At 41.0% G+C, this 13716-nt stretch overlaps 1 protein-coding gene across 4 annotated transcripts in view; it reads right to left on the reverse strand.

The window, feature by feature from the left end:
• GNAL (G protein subunit alpha L) overlaps positions 1–13716 on the reverse strand; it is a 180060-nt gene that overhangs the window by 145093 nt on the left and 21251 nt on the right. For all 4 annotated transcript variants that reach the window (XM_081205624.1, XM_081205625.1, XM_081205627.1 and 1 more), the window contains exon 3: positions 11888–11936. In XM_081205624.1, coding sequence (XP_081061750.1) covers positions 11888–11936 — 49 coding nt within the window. The remainder of the gene's footprint in view (positions 1–11887; positions 11937–13716) is intronic.

The following is a 13716-nucleotide window of genomic DNA, read 5'->3' on the forward strand; positions in this document are numbered from 1 at the left end:
TTCAGTATGTTCAATATTACGTTACAGAATTCAAGTTAGAATATTGCATTCTGGATTGCAGTTCTAAAACTTTAAGATATCATAATTAGCAGAGAAAGTTCTAATGCTTGTTACTGTAATTTAAAATAATTAAAAATGGCATTTTCTAAGTAAAATCAAGGGGTTTTAAAAAACATTTACAAATGGTGAGGCATAAGTACGTAGTTTGTGCTCAGTGCTCCAAAGAATGGTGAGCATCCCACTGCTTTTGTCATTGAAGCCAAATACCAGACTACAGTCACATGAGACTTGATTTCCATGACTTATTTTAAATTGAAATGCAGCCTTAGGAAGTTGCCAGTTTCAGGGGGCAATGGAAGGCACATGGGGCCAGAACTGTCTCCTGGGCCATTTTGCCAATCCCAATTGCTTCTCCCCCAGCTTTTATATACTCTGTTGACTATAAACTGTAGTCACTCATAGTTCCAAGCAACTAACTTCTGTTAACCCCAAACATATGCGGCCTTAAAATATGAATATCTCCAGCTATCATATCACTGAGAAAGGGATAAGCAAAATATTCCCTTGGTGAAAAATATAAATAACACATTATCCACATAGCATGCTATGAAGGCTGCTTTGGAGACTTTTATGATAAATTCATTGTATTCATAGGTAGTACAGAGATGAACCTAAATTCAAATAACTTTCATTAGGCTGTAAAAAAAGTCCACAACAGTGACCTCAGGCCAAGTTAGAAATAGAACACATCCATTTTTACAAAGTATACCAGACTACAACTGTCTGGAAAATAGAGTAGCACCACTCAGTGTCGGATATGACCAACTCATATATGTCAAAGCTTTGAACAGAAATTTGAACGGGGGTGGGGTGGGTGGAGTTCTAATGGTTTTCAGTTGACTATCAGTAATAGCTGCAATAACAGCAGACTGTGAGGAATCAAGTTAACATTTTTTTCTCTTCATAATCCAAAAGTCTTGCACTTCTGCCAAATAATTTAGAAAAGAAAAAGGAGACTCCAGAAACTGCAGATTGTGGTTTTTTTTAATAGTATTTTAAAGAACAGAAATTGAACTGTATATACTCCCACTCTGAATATAATACAACAAGTTAGGCACATATGAGTCCCAATGAAATAGAAGGAATTAAAAAAGGACAGTTAATGCTTTAATTCCAGTGAAATCAGACTGCAGTCCTCCCCCTGCCCATATATGCGGAGATAGTTCCACATGGTATACATTTTGAATATTCCAAGCACATAGGTTAAACATGACATAACAACATAGGGAGAACTTTAGAGCAGACCATAGACTGATCCAGTCCAGCATCTTGTCCTCACAGTGGGTCAACAGATGCCCACATGTGGGACCTGAGTGCAGGTTGTGCTGATCAAGGTTCCTGCAATTTGTGTTGCAAATGACTTTTGGAATTTGTATATAGAATACATGGTCATTGCACCTGAGTGGTGAACAATGTATTTATATTTATTTTAACACACAGAGTCAAATCTCAGGCACTGGCGGAGGTAGAGGAGTGCGGGGGGAGTGCACCGCCCCCGGCATTGCAATCCTGGTAGAGTGCCATCGCGGCTGCCCCCTCGCCCGTACTGGGTGCCACACCCCCGCAGGCGGCGCACCACGCCCCTGCAGGCAGTACACTCCACCCCCGGGACGCATGCCAGCTCCACCCCCGCCTTCTCTTTGCCTCTGGTGCCAGAGCATGAAGCTCCACCATTGATCTCAGGTTACAATTTTTTTTAAAAAATAATATTTTTATTGGTTTTTCACAGTTTTTATGAACACAAACATTACACAATGCAAACAAACAAACAAACACATAAACAAACATGTATAATTTCGAATCCCTTTTTCTTAAACCTTACTTCACCGACTTCCCCATACCTCCCCTTTCTGCAGCCCAATTTTCAAATTTGTTTCAGCAAATCCTACCCCTTGGTTTTATCAAATTTTCCCTTATTCTTTTCTTTTACTTGATCTTTTACAGCTGTAATCCCCTTTTTTCTAAAACCTCAACATTTTAGCATTCCTTAATTTTACAATGTTTCTTAAGATAAATTTTAAATTTCTTCCAGTCTTCATCCGCCGTCTCCAGGTTACAAATTTTAAGAAGCTCTATTAAGGCCAAACACACTTGTAAAAAGAGAGACATTTTAGTATCAGGTTTTTAAAAAATGAAACAAAACAAAACAGCAGCCCTATGTGCAACATATTACAATAGCCTAATCTGAAGATTACAATAAAATGGACGGCTATGGCTAGGCTATGTCTGCCCAGGAGCAGTTGCAGTTGGTTTACCAGCTGACACAAGGTGCCTCACACCACACTTGGGCCCAGGGTCATAATGGTATCTAACAGAACCCCAAACTTTTGAAGGAGGCAGTCCTCAGTTATTCAATGTGGGTATCCAGGTAAGAGACCTTATTTGCACAGCACTTCATTGCACAAACACTCCCCTCAAGAAAGAGGAATCTGCATGTAGAAGATTTCTTCTGCACACACATCTCCCTTGCTGAACGGAGGAGTCTGAGTAAAATTCATATAATGGCACTGGCATTCTGAAGAGACGTACAATCTTTTAAAAGACACAATATATTGATTAACCTGTGCCCAGTTGGCTAGTGCCTTTTGCACCCATCCTTACATCTTACTTGCTGAGGACTAGGCAAGAGCCCCAAGGTATGAAATGGCTATTTGCTCTAGTTCCGGTCTTCATGGGGAGGGTGTCATTGCTTATGTTGCCAAAAAAGCACAACTCGTGTGCAAGATCAAGGTATCAGCAGGCTTGGGGGTATCCTGAAGTTTGAAGAAGTAAAAAGATATTTAGGAGGAAAAACTCCTAAGAGGGAAAAGAACCCCTAAATAGAGGAATGGGGTATAGTGGCAAGAATCCTCAACAGAAAACACACCACACTGCAAAATTTTGCTGCAGGATCCAGGTGTTATAGATTTTACCCATCCTTTGAACATGATGCAAGGCTCTTAGTTCAATATAGGAGCAAGATGGGAGAACATAGTGCCTTTTTCCTATTGCAAAGATCCCAGTTTCTTCCTCCTCTGCTAATGTTCAGAGGTTTGTTAGAAGAAGATATGTTTTATGTCATTAGTATTTGCAGACATTGCAGCTTGGGTGAATTAGATTGGAATAATCACTTACAGTTACTGGCTTTATTGTCCTGGCCCTCCCAATCCAAGGAAGACACACTTTTGATAGTTAACTCTTTATCAACAAAACCCCCCACTTATAGCAGCTTCCACAGTGCTCCATAAACAAACACCCATGCTTCTAGCCTCTAGGTAGTTGTCAACAGGTCTAGGCTCTGTACAGTGGTACCTCTGGATGTGAACGGGATCCGTTCCGGAGCCCCGTTCGCATCCTGAGTAGAACATAAAACGCATCTGCGCGTCTTGCGTTTTGCCACTTCTGCGCATGCACGTGACGTCATTTTGAGCGTCTGTGCATGCGCAAGCGGTGAATCCCGGAAGTAATGTGTTCCATTATTTCCGGGTCGCCGCGGAGCGTAACCTGAAAATGCTCAACCTGAAGCATATTTAACCCGAGGTACGCCTGTAGAGCAGTTGCAACAGGGAGACCCCGACCTCCAGTTGGTTTATATACCCTCCCCATATGCGTTGTGTGCCTGTAACCTGAGACTTCTCCTGCACATTGCTACTCTTCCTGATTCAAGCGTCTCCTGGCTCTAGGAAACAGAGGTGTGGAGGAAGGTGAGGAGTCTACTGACCCATCTGTTGGCTGAACAACCTCTTCCCATACATGCGCATCTGGCATGCCTTTCTCGGTCTAGCGGGTAGTGGCACTGTCTGTCGGCTTCCTCCTACTTAGTCTCTGTTTGGCCTTTGCAGAACTAAGCAGGTTTGGGATGTGGTTTACCCACGCTATAAGCCACAATCCATATCTATCATGTACCTATCATCTTGTTTCATATTGTGTTTTTATGCATTTTCCTCAAGCCGCTTCAATCTGAATTGAGAAAAAGAATGAGGTAGCTTAGTAGGCTCTGCCTGTCATTGGCTGTGGCTCTACCTAGTGTTGGTCTCTCTGTCTTGTGGCCTAACAGTTTCATCTGCCACTAAGCTTGACCCTCATGTAGCCCAGATGTTGTGCCACAATTGACAGAATTAACATGAATCCTGCTCTCCACTGTGGTTGTGTTGAGGGAACGGACACAATAGGGGAAGTTATTTGGAAATGTTAGAGCTTACTAACATTACCAACACTACACCATCAGGACTGGTGTCTAGACTCAATTTAAAGTTCATTTCTCTCCAATGCTTCCAGTACTGGCCTGTTCCCCTGCTGGTACGCCTGGAGGGCAATGGCATCACTATCCTTGTATTTTTTTTTTGCTGGGGTAACCCTGTGGCTATAAGCACAAGGGGATGTAGGAGCTATTCTTCCATACCCCAAAGGGTCCACCAAGGATAAGATTATTCTATTGATGTAATATTTTGTTGTATTATTTGGAAGCTAAGTTCTTCTTGGGACTGTTACAAATGTTATCTTGGTGTGTGTGTTTTTAGCATAATGCATCTGTATATTTTTTAACTAAGGAGTCATTATATGTTTGCATTCTTATCACTTTGGTATTAGACAAAAACATGTTTCTTAGAGCAGATAAATGAAGACTTCACTTAAGATTTATTGATTGGCTCCTCTAAGCTATAATATCCGGCTACCCACTCTCCTATTGATTTTGAATGTTGTTAGTAATCACAAAGCTCAAGGTCAGAGCAATTCTATTTAGTTCCATAAGCAACGGCACTTGTGCTGAACGTAGATATTTTGCTGGTGCATTCTGCCATTGTGGAACAAAAACAACTTAAGAATTAGCAAAGAGGTAGGTCGTTTGAAAATGAAGATCACTTGAAGCAAACAGCATGTATCCCAGGTATATTAACATATGATTTATAATGTTTTATCTAAACACCAAGGACTTATTTAGCCAGTCAGGAAAAGCATACCCTCAGTTAAATTTTAACCTTATGCAATGGTCTCCAACACCCCAGACAGTGGATAGCAGATGAGAGGGTAACCATACCCACTGTCCTCTTTTTAAACAAAGAGTCAATATTTACTTATTATTTACCATTATAGACTAGACCCAATTTCATCTTGTTGGATCCCGCAATACTGAACACAACATAAATGCGTGTTTCATATGAGCGGGACCCATAGCCTTTAAGGGGGTGGGGAATTGAAGCTTCATAAAACGGTTCATAAGAGATAATTGCAATGGGGCAGCAACATTGTCAGGGCAGGAGAATGGCGGCTTGTAAAGGCTACATGAGTGCTCCTTTATAGCTGGCGTTTGTGAGAAGGCAGTTTGTATCATTTGGCACCAGTCATATTACAGGCATATACCCATTAGGCTATTGCATTCCACATAGAAATCCTAGTAGCATTGAAATAGCAGTGAAGATGCTATATAAAATGCAGCACATCAAGTGCTGGGAACATGTAATGCCTTTTCAATAGAAGCACAGCTTCAAGAGAAGACACCTGAGCATACTATGGTCTATTCTAGATAGCAGTGAGCATTTGTGGTTTCTGCAGTGCAGCAGTTGGGTCTTGAAGGTGCTTTGAGTCCCTTCGAACTCTAGAGTTCTATGATTTAGGGTCCCGGTTCTTTCCCAGTCCTATTGTAAGAGATCCTAGAACCTGGAGATGCCAGGGATTGAATCGGACTGAACAGTTTAAAATTTGAACTGCATAAAACAAATGAGTAATAATGACACAGCTAGTGGTCTTAAAAACTGAACATGGGTAATGCATGGGTGGGACGTGGGTGGCGCTGTGGGTTAAACCACAGAGCCTAGGACTTGCCAATCAGAAGGTCAGTGGTTCGAATCCCCGCGATGGGGTGAGCTCCCATTGCTCGGTCCCAGCTCCTGCCCACCTAGCAGTTCAAAAGCACGCCAAAAGGGCAAGTAGATAAATAGGTACCGCTCTGGCGGGAAGGTAAACGGCATTTCCATGCGCTGCTCTGGTTCGCCAGAAGCGGCTTAGTCATGCTGGCCACATGACCCGGAAGCTGTACGCCGGCTCCCTCGGCCAATAAGGCGAGATGAGTGCCGCAACCCCCGAGTCGGTGACAACTGGACCTAATGGTCAGGGGTCCTTTACCTTTACCTAATGCATATTAGTATTTTTTTAAAAAATGCAGCAGACTAAGATATGTTCATGCTGAATTGGTTCCATTCCCACCTTTTTATGGCTGATTCCTCAAAGCTATTTTAGTTGTAGCATGGTATGCATACCTTTCTCTTTGTCATTCCTGAAATGACTACTTCTATGCCTCAACAGGTATTGTTCCAAAGCACCACTAGAGGGTGCTGACATACTATGCTAAATGCTGAATGAAAAATTGGACTCAAGTACTGGAACACACCCAAGAGAAAAAATGATGCTTAATGTGTATTATACAAACAATAACTATGCCAGTTGCTCTTTACTAGTTGTACAGTAAAGTTTGAACCGAGGAGTCTCCTCTACTCCTGAGGGCTTCCTGTGTTATCTAGAACCCCAGTTTTGCAAGGTTCTAAATAAAGCAGGTATAGGAGACTCCAGATGCCCTCCAGATCATGGACAGTGACAGGCATAGGGACGCAAGAGCAGTTAGCTTAGTTCTAGCATTCTTAGGTGGAGTGCAGCCTTTACATGTGAGCAGCATAGCCAAATATGGCTAGCACATTTCCATGGTGTTGAGAGGCATAGGAAGACAAGGGTACTTGTACATTTAATAGTTTTATAGTAGAAGAAATTTGAGTGGATGCATGTAGCTTCATAGCAACACTCTGTTTATGTTTAATCAGAAACAAGTTCTGTACATTTAAATAGTGTTAGTACAGCCATTAGGAATTAATCAACCATAAAAAGGTGGGAATGGAACCAATTCAGCATGAAGATATATTAGTAGATAGTCTTAGTCTGCTGCATTAATTAAATTTCTAATTTTAAAATATTTTTTTTGGAGGGGGCATTTACAAGCAATGTGCAGCTAAAAAGTCAACTTCTTGTAGATGGAAGTTTCAGCAGGAAGAGGATCAAAATGTCAGGGTGCAATTCCTCATTATCATATCTGCGTAGAAATAGAAATAGACTTGTACAAGCTCTCTTTGACTTGTCCTAATATGCTACCACACATGGCATTCAACTTTTGGCATGCTGCTACTTATCCACATTTAAAGTGATTTCTATTGGCTTGCTATAAGCCTGCATTTAGCACAAGGGAGATAGAATCAAAGAACTGGACGGTTCTTTTTGGGTAATCTAGCCAACCATCAGCACAGTGCAGGATTTGCAATGTGAAATGCAACTGCAGTAGCCCTGACAAGCCTCTACTTAAATGCCGCTACTTCCTGAAGCAGTTACTTCCACAGTCAAACTGCTTGAAGTTGCTCTTCATGTTTAGCCAAAATCCATTTCCCAGCAATTTCCACCCATTTGTAGCGGAACCAGAAAAAATGCAGAAGAGGGGTGTGTGAGAGAGATGGAAAACCAAGGTTGTGATATAGATTGAGGGTGATGTCAGGTCATCTGCTTGTCATACGGCAACATGGTCCAATGAGTCATATGCATGAATTCCTTCTCGTGTATGGCACGTCATTGCCTCTTTGCCTCAGTTTTCCATGTGCAGTGACACACATTTTGTAATGCATGCAAAATTGTCAAGACTGGGCATGGAAAAGGCAATGGGAAGAGCAGGAGATGTCTAGTTCTCAGACTTTCCCAGATCAGGCCATAGGTCTTCTGAATGAGATGGCCCATTTGATAAATGGTTTGATAAATAAATATCTTTTAAAATTAACTCTGGGTCTTTACTTTGTTTAATTCTGTTTCCTTATTCCATTAAAAGATTTGCATTTTCCCATGCTTTCCAAAGAGAGGAACTTCATGCAAGAAGATTGAGTTTTACACAACACACAGACTTAATCACAGTTACTTCCCTGAAGGCAGCATAAAAATATATTAAACAGATAAAATAAACAGTCCCACTGAATTCAATGAAACCCATTTGCAGGAAAGTGTGTTTAGTATTAGAGCCTTACAGGACAGCACTATATATGTCTACTCAGAAACAAATCTCAGTTGGTAGAACATGAGACTCTTAATTTCAGGGTTGTGGGTTCAAGCCCCACATTGGGCAAAAGATTCTTGCATTTCAGGGGGTTGAACTAGATGACCCTCATGGTCCCTTCCAACTTTACAATGATTCTAGGTCCTGTTAGGTTCAATGGGATCTGCTCCTAGGTAAGTAGATATAAAACTATAGGTTGCAGTGTGGTCCTATACATATCTATTCAAAGGTAAGTCCCACTGAGTTCAATGGGGTGTGTTCCCAGGTACATGTGCCTAGGATTGTAGCCAAAGCAAAGTCAAAGAGACTATATTTCAGGGATTCTTCTAAGATTTAAACCCTTCTTTGGGTGTAGCACAGAAGTAATGGATTCAGAATGGAGTGACTTGACACTAACAATGCTGCTTAAGCTTAAGTTAACATATATGTATAATGATAAAAGGAACAAGTTGGGATTTGTAAAGGCACAGGCATCTACGTATATGAAAGAAATTAGTATGGATAAAATTAACAAACACATGTAATGGAAATGTCTGGTTATACAGATCTTGCAATGAGATCCATATGGTGAATCCTTTATGTTTGCACGCATGGTTTCCTACTTAACTTGCTCCAAGGAGGTGCTATGGTATGTTGAAATTGATTTCATTGCTGGATTTGAGTTTTAGCATGGCGTTTCTCATACCTTTATGACATCCCTCTCCTTTTCTAAGTTTACAGTTACATGCTCTAAATCGTATCTCACTGGATATTCCAGCTTGATCCTAAACATATTGCACTGCCTCAGCTCTTATCCAGCTGTGTTGCTTTAGACAGAGATCTATCCTTCCCTTGTTCCACCTCCTGTTATGGGAAGCCTTGAGCCATGATTGTCTACTGGTCTGTTATCAGTATATGACACATCAAATTGTTGTAGTTCCCTCTCCTGGTGTCCCATCATCCCAAGGGAAGAGGTTCTGCATCCCAAAGAGAGACATTGCCTTTTCAAGTTGCAGACATGCTTATACTAACATAAGCCTACATGAGTGGCTATTGAACCGTGTATTTTGTAGATCATATCTCTGTATGTTTGACTATGGTGGCTAGTATAACCCACAATATGTCTAACTATGAGACTAGAGCAAACTGAGTCTTATCAGTGGACACATCTGACTATAAACATAGACAGGGACTGTGAATGGGCAGTTAAACTGGTGTCGTGTATGAAGGATCTAGGGTGGCTCATCTTACAAGGATACGCTTCAGTTCCGCTACCACGGATATTCATTATCATCTTATCTCAGATCCATAATGCTTGTTTCGACCCAGCTGGCTCTTTAGTAGTTAAATAAGTTATCTTCAATGATCAGACCTGCTTCTGCCTCTCTTCTTAGCCATACATGCATACAGAACAGTATTGTACTGCATCAGACTATATTATTGCTGGTATAAGAGTGCCAAAGCATGAGTGTGATGCCATAGATAAGGTAAGATGGCTAGGGCAATGTCTGAACTTGTAAAACGCAGCAGCAATTGTACTGATTATGAGCATTTTCTCTTGAAAGTTCAGTGCACAATTTTATTGTTTCTCTTTGCAAATCTAATCCACAATACAGTTTTGAGGCAGTTATAATTGATTTAAATGAAATATCTGTCTTCTGCGATAATCAATGAGACATAAAACACTGCTCAGTTTGAAAAATGATGGGTCTGCATATTGCATATGGGTCTGAATCAACATTGCAATACTACTGTATTCTGCATTATCTGTTGTTTCAAGATGAATGTGTGGCATGGAATTTAATACAAGCACTACCTATTCAAATTTAAATTTAGGTATTACTATTCTGTTTAATGAAAAATGAACAGATGTGTAAACGTTAAATTGAGTTGGTCTTGATTAATGGTGTTAAGAACAATTTTTTAACCAAAAATAATCAAATTCAGTTTTATACACTTTATTGGTTTCATGGCATCAGCATACATCTGTTGGGACAGGGAAGACTGACAATAGTACCACAACCTGACTTGGGAAAAAGATGAAATATTGGATAATGTAAAATCTTGTACATGTACAGCACTGAGCATGAAGAGATGAGCAATGGGGGGTGTATTTGGAACCTTTCTGAAATGACATGATGAGCATTCAGTAAACTATAAAACAGATTCAATGTCAGAATAATTTCGAGAAAGGAAAGCAATGTAAAAGAAACCTAAGGGGCTGGACACATTCTGCAGCTTACAAGCATGAGGACTGAGTTTACTGTAAAATGCTGATTCTATGTTTTCAAAACGGTGCATCCAAGATTGATTTTTTAATGTGTAGAGCAATCCTATAAAAAACTGGTTTCCCGAAATATGAGGAACATTGCATTTTGCAAGAGAAGTGATTTTATCTACTGAATATGACATGCATACACAAATATTTTCTACAAAATATCACAGTAATAGGCAAGATTATGTCATTGTTGATTTTCCTACCCTTTTCTTAAAAGGGTATATACAGTGGTACCTTGGGTTACGAACAGCCTAGTTAATGAACTTTTTGGATTAGGAACACTTCAAAACCAGAAATGAGTGTTCCTGGTTGGGTATTTTATTTTTTTTTTGGTATACGAACGTACTCCATTTGGGGGTGCACTTCTGTTTTGAGTGCCACACTTCCGTTGTCCAGCAGCAGAGAAGGGGGTCACCACAGCATTTCCCGCAGCCGTGAGGAAGGGAAGCTGCGTGTCCACCAGCCATATGGTAGGTGGGCTCACAACTCTCCTCCATGCAGCTGAGGGAGGAGAGCAATCCCCGCAGAGGCTTGGGAGGGAAGCTGCACGCCCACCAGCCATCTGGTTGGTGGGCGTACAACCCACCCCCCATGCCGCTGCGGGAGGCGCGCGCTCTAGGAAGCATTTCCCGCAATGGGGGGGGATCTGTGTGGATCCCAGTTCAGCTACTGATTGATTGATTGATTGATTGATTGTGTGACTGCGGAAATGGATAAAAGCCCCCCATCCAAACAATGACTATCATTAGTACAGGGAAGAATTTTTTAAATTTTTTTTTAATCATGTACAATACAGTTTTATTTATTTTATAGTGCAGTACATTGATTATTGCTTTCATTTTATGGATCAATGGTCTTGTTAGATAGTAAAATTCATGTTAAATTGCTGATTTAGGGGCTGTTTTTAAAAGTCTGGAACGGATTAATCCATTTTGCATTACTTTCTATGGGAAAGCACACCTTGGTTTAAGAACGCTTTGGTTTAAGAATGGACTTCCGGAACGGATTAAGTTCATAAACCAAGGTACCACTGTATATGCAATATATTTAAAAACAATGTCTGATAGACAAAACTGAAAGCCAAGACAAATTAAAAATGCTACATGAGATTATGTTAGGAGATCATAGACATTTTTTGTTGTACCATGATGTGGTGATGTAGCTACATTTTTTTCTTTCTCCTCAGGGAGGGTCTACAAACTTACTGTAGCAATGGCCGCAATACCGGCAGTAAGTGGAGAGTAGCCTATCTCTAGTATACAAGACCATACTAGCAGTAAATGGAGAGTAACCTACACATGATACGTGAGGACTATAGCAAATAGCATGGTTAATACTGCAACCAAAAAACCCAGTAAGTATGCCATCTTTGAAGGAGGATAAAACAATGTTTGATGAAGGGAGAATCCATTTTGACCTGATAGTTCTCTAGCGAAAAACAAGATGGGTAAAACTCATTGTTAAACTTTTTAAATGTGAGCTGAAAAGTTACATAAATTAGATACTGTACTTACCAAGCTGAACTCTTCCCTCAGTTGAATGTAAAGGTAATTTATGATACCCCTATAAATGGAAAATAAGCAAAACCTATGAATGCTCTCTTCCTTTCCTTCCCACCACCATTCTGGTTTTATTTTAGTACGCTTCTTTGTTGCTATTGTTGTTTTCATATAAACAACCCCTGCAATGCAATTAAATATAAATTTTTTAAAGTGAGCTGATAAGTTTTAAAAATAAATGCAGTCGTGTTGTTTTGCCTGCCCTGCGCAATAGCTTACCCGAGACAGGGATCTTTTTCTGTGGGTCATAGGAGCAAACTCCTAGGGGCTGAGGGGGCTTTGCCCTCCCATGAAATATTTGAGGGGACCTTGCCCTCCCAAAGTTGATGGGCATTGCCATTCAAATGGTGTGCATGCATCATATCATACCCCACTATTTTTGTCAAGTTGGCATCCCTGTTGCGAGTGCTATTTTTCTAGAAAAAGAGGTGCCAGAACTCGCCATGAATGCCTCCATTGTTCTCTCATAATGGCAATGGAGCCTATCTGAGAGGTGCCACCTGAGAGGTGTTCACAAAGTTCCCCAAGACTTTTGCACAAGCCCTTATAATGTCTGGTTTATACTTTAAGAAGAAGGAAGGATTAGGAACACAAGGCCTTGCCTCAGATGCCAACAACTGCCAAACTTTCCAGCATATATTAAGCTGTGAAGGCACAATATACTTTGTTAATCTAGTGTGTTTGGGAGAAAAAACATTCAAAAGACAATTTCCCTTTAATTCCAAGGGCACACAGCCAACGTAAGAAGATTTATATGCTCTCCTTGTGGTGCTCTGTCAAGCTTCATGTAGCCAACTGCTTTCTTTTGTGGTCTTTGTATAGGCAGAGAAAAAAAGTGTAACAAGCATGTTCAACGCAAGGGAATGGGAGTGACGACTGTTTTCTAGTGATACTTGTTAGAAGTGAAATATTTTTAAAGAATGCCCTAGAGATCAGTTGGAGTGCAAATTTCCTCTAGTCGTGATATCCTGCTGCAATATCCCTTGATTCCGGTAGATGTAAATTTGTTCATCATCACTCTGTAAACACTCAAGGGGCTGTGGGGCTCACACACTTCCAGATGTTGAACAATAAAACCCATGTTTTTCTTTGTTATTCCTTCTTTGTCTTCAAGCCAATAAGGGTTGCAGGTATTCCATTTAAAGTGCATACTGTATTTTTCGCTCCATAAGACACACCAGACTATAAGACGCACCTAGTTTTTGGAGGAGGAAAACAAGAAAAAAAAATATTCTGAATCTCAGAAGCCAGAACAACAAGAGGGATCGCTGTGCAGCGAAAGCAGCAATCCCTCTTGCTGTTCTGGCTTCTGGGATAGCTGCACAGCCTGCATTCGCTCCATAAGATGCACACACATTTCCCCTTACTTTTTAGGAGGAAAAAAGTGAGTCTTATAGAGCAAAAAATACGGTATATATGGACGCGGGTGGCGCTGTGGGTTAAACCACTGTGCCGCTTGGGCTTGCCGATCGAAAGGTCAGCGGTTTGAATCCCCGCGACGGGGTGAGCTCCCATTGTTTGGTCCCAGCTCCTGCTAACCTAGCAGTTTGAAAGCACACAGTGCAAGTCGATAAATAGGTACTGGTCCAGCGGGAAGTTAAACGGCATTTCCATGCGCTGCTCTGGTTTTGCCAGAGGTGGCTTAGTCATGCTGGCCACATGACCCAGAAAAACTCTGCAGAAGTGGACAAACGCCAGCTCCCTCGGCCTTTAAAGTGAGATGAGCGCCGCAACCTCAGAGTCATTCACAACTGGACTTAATTGTCAGGGGTCCCTTTACCTTT

This window comes from Podarcis bocagei (genome assembly GCF_964188305.1).
Source record: "Podarcis bocagei genome assembly, chromosome: 8".
NCBI lineage: Eukaryota > Metazoa > Chordata > Lepidosauria > Squamata > Lacertidae > Podarcis > Podarcis bocagei.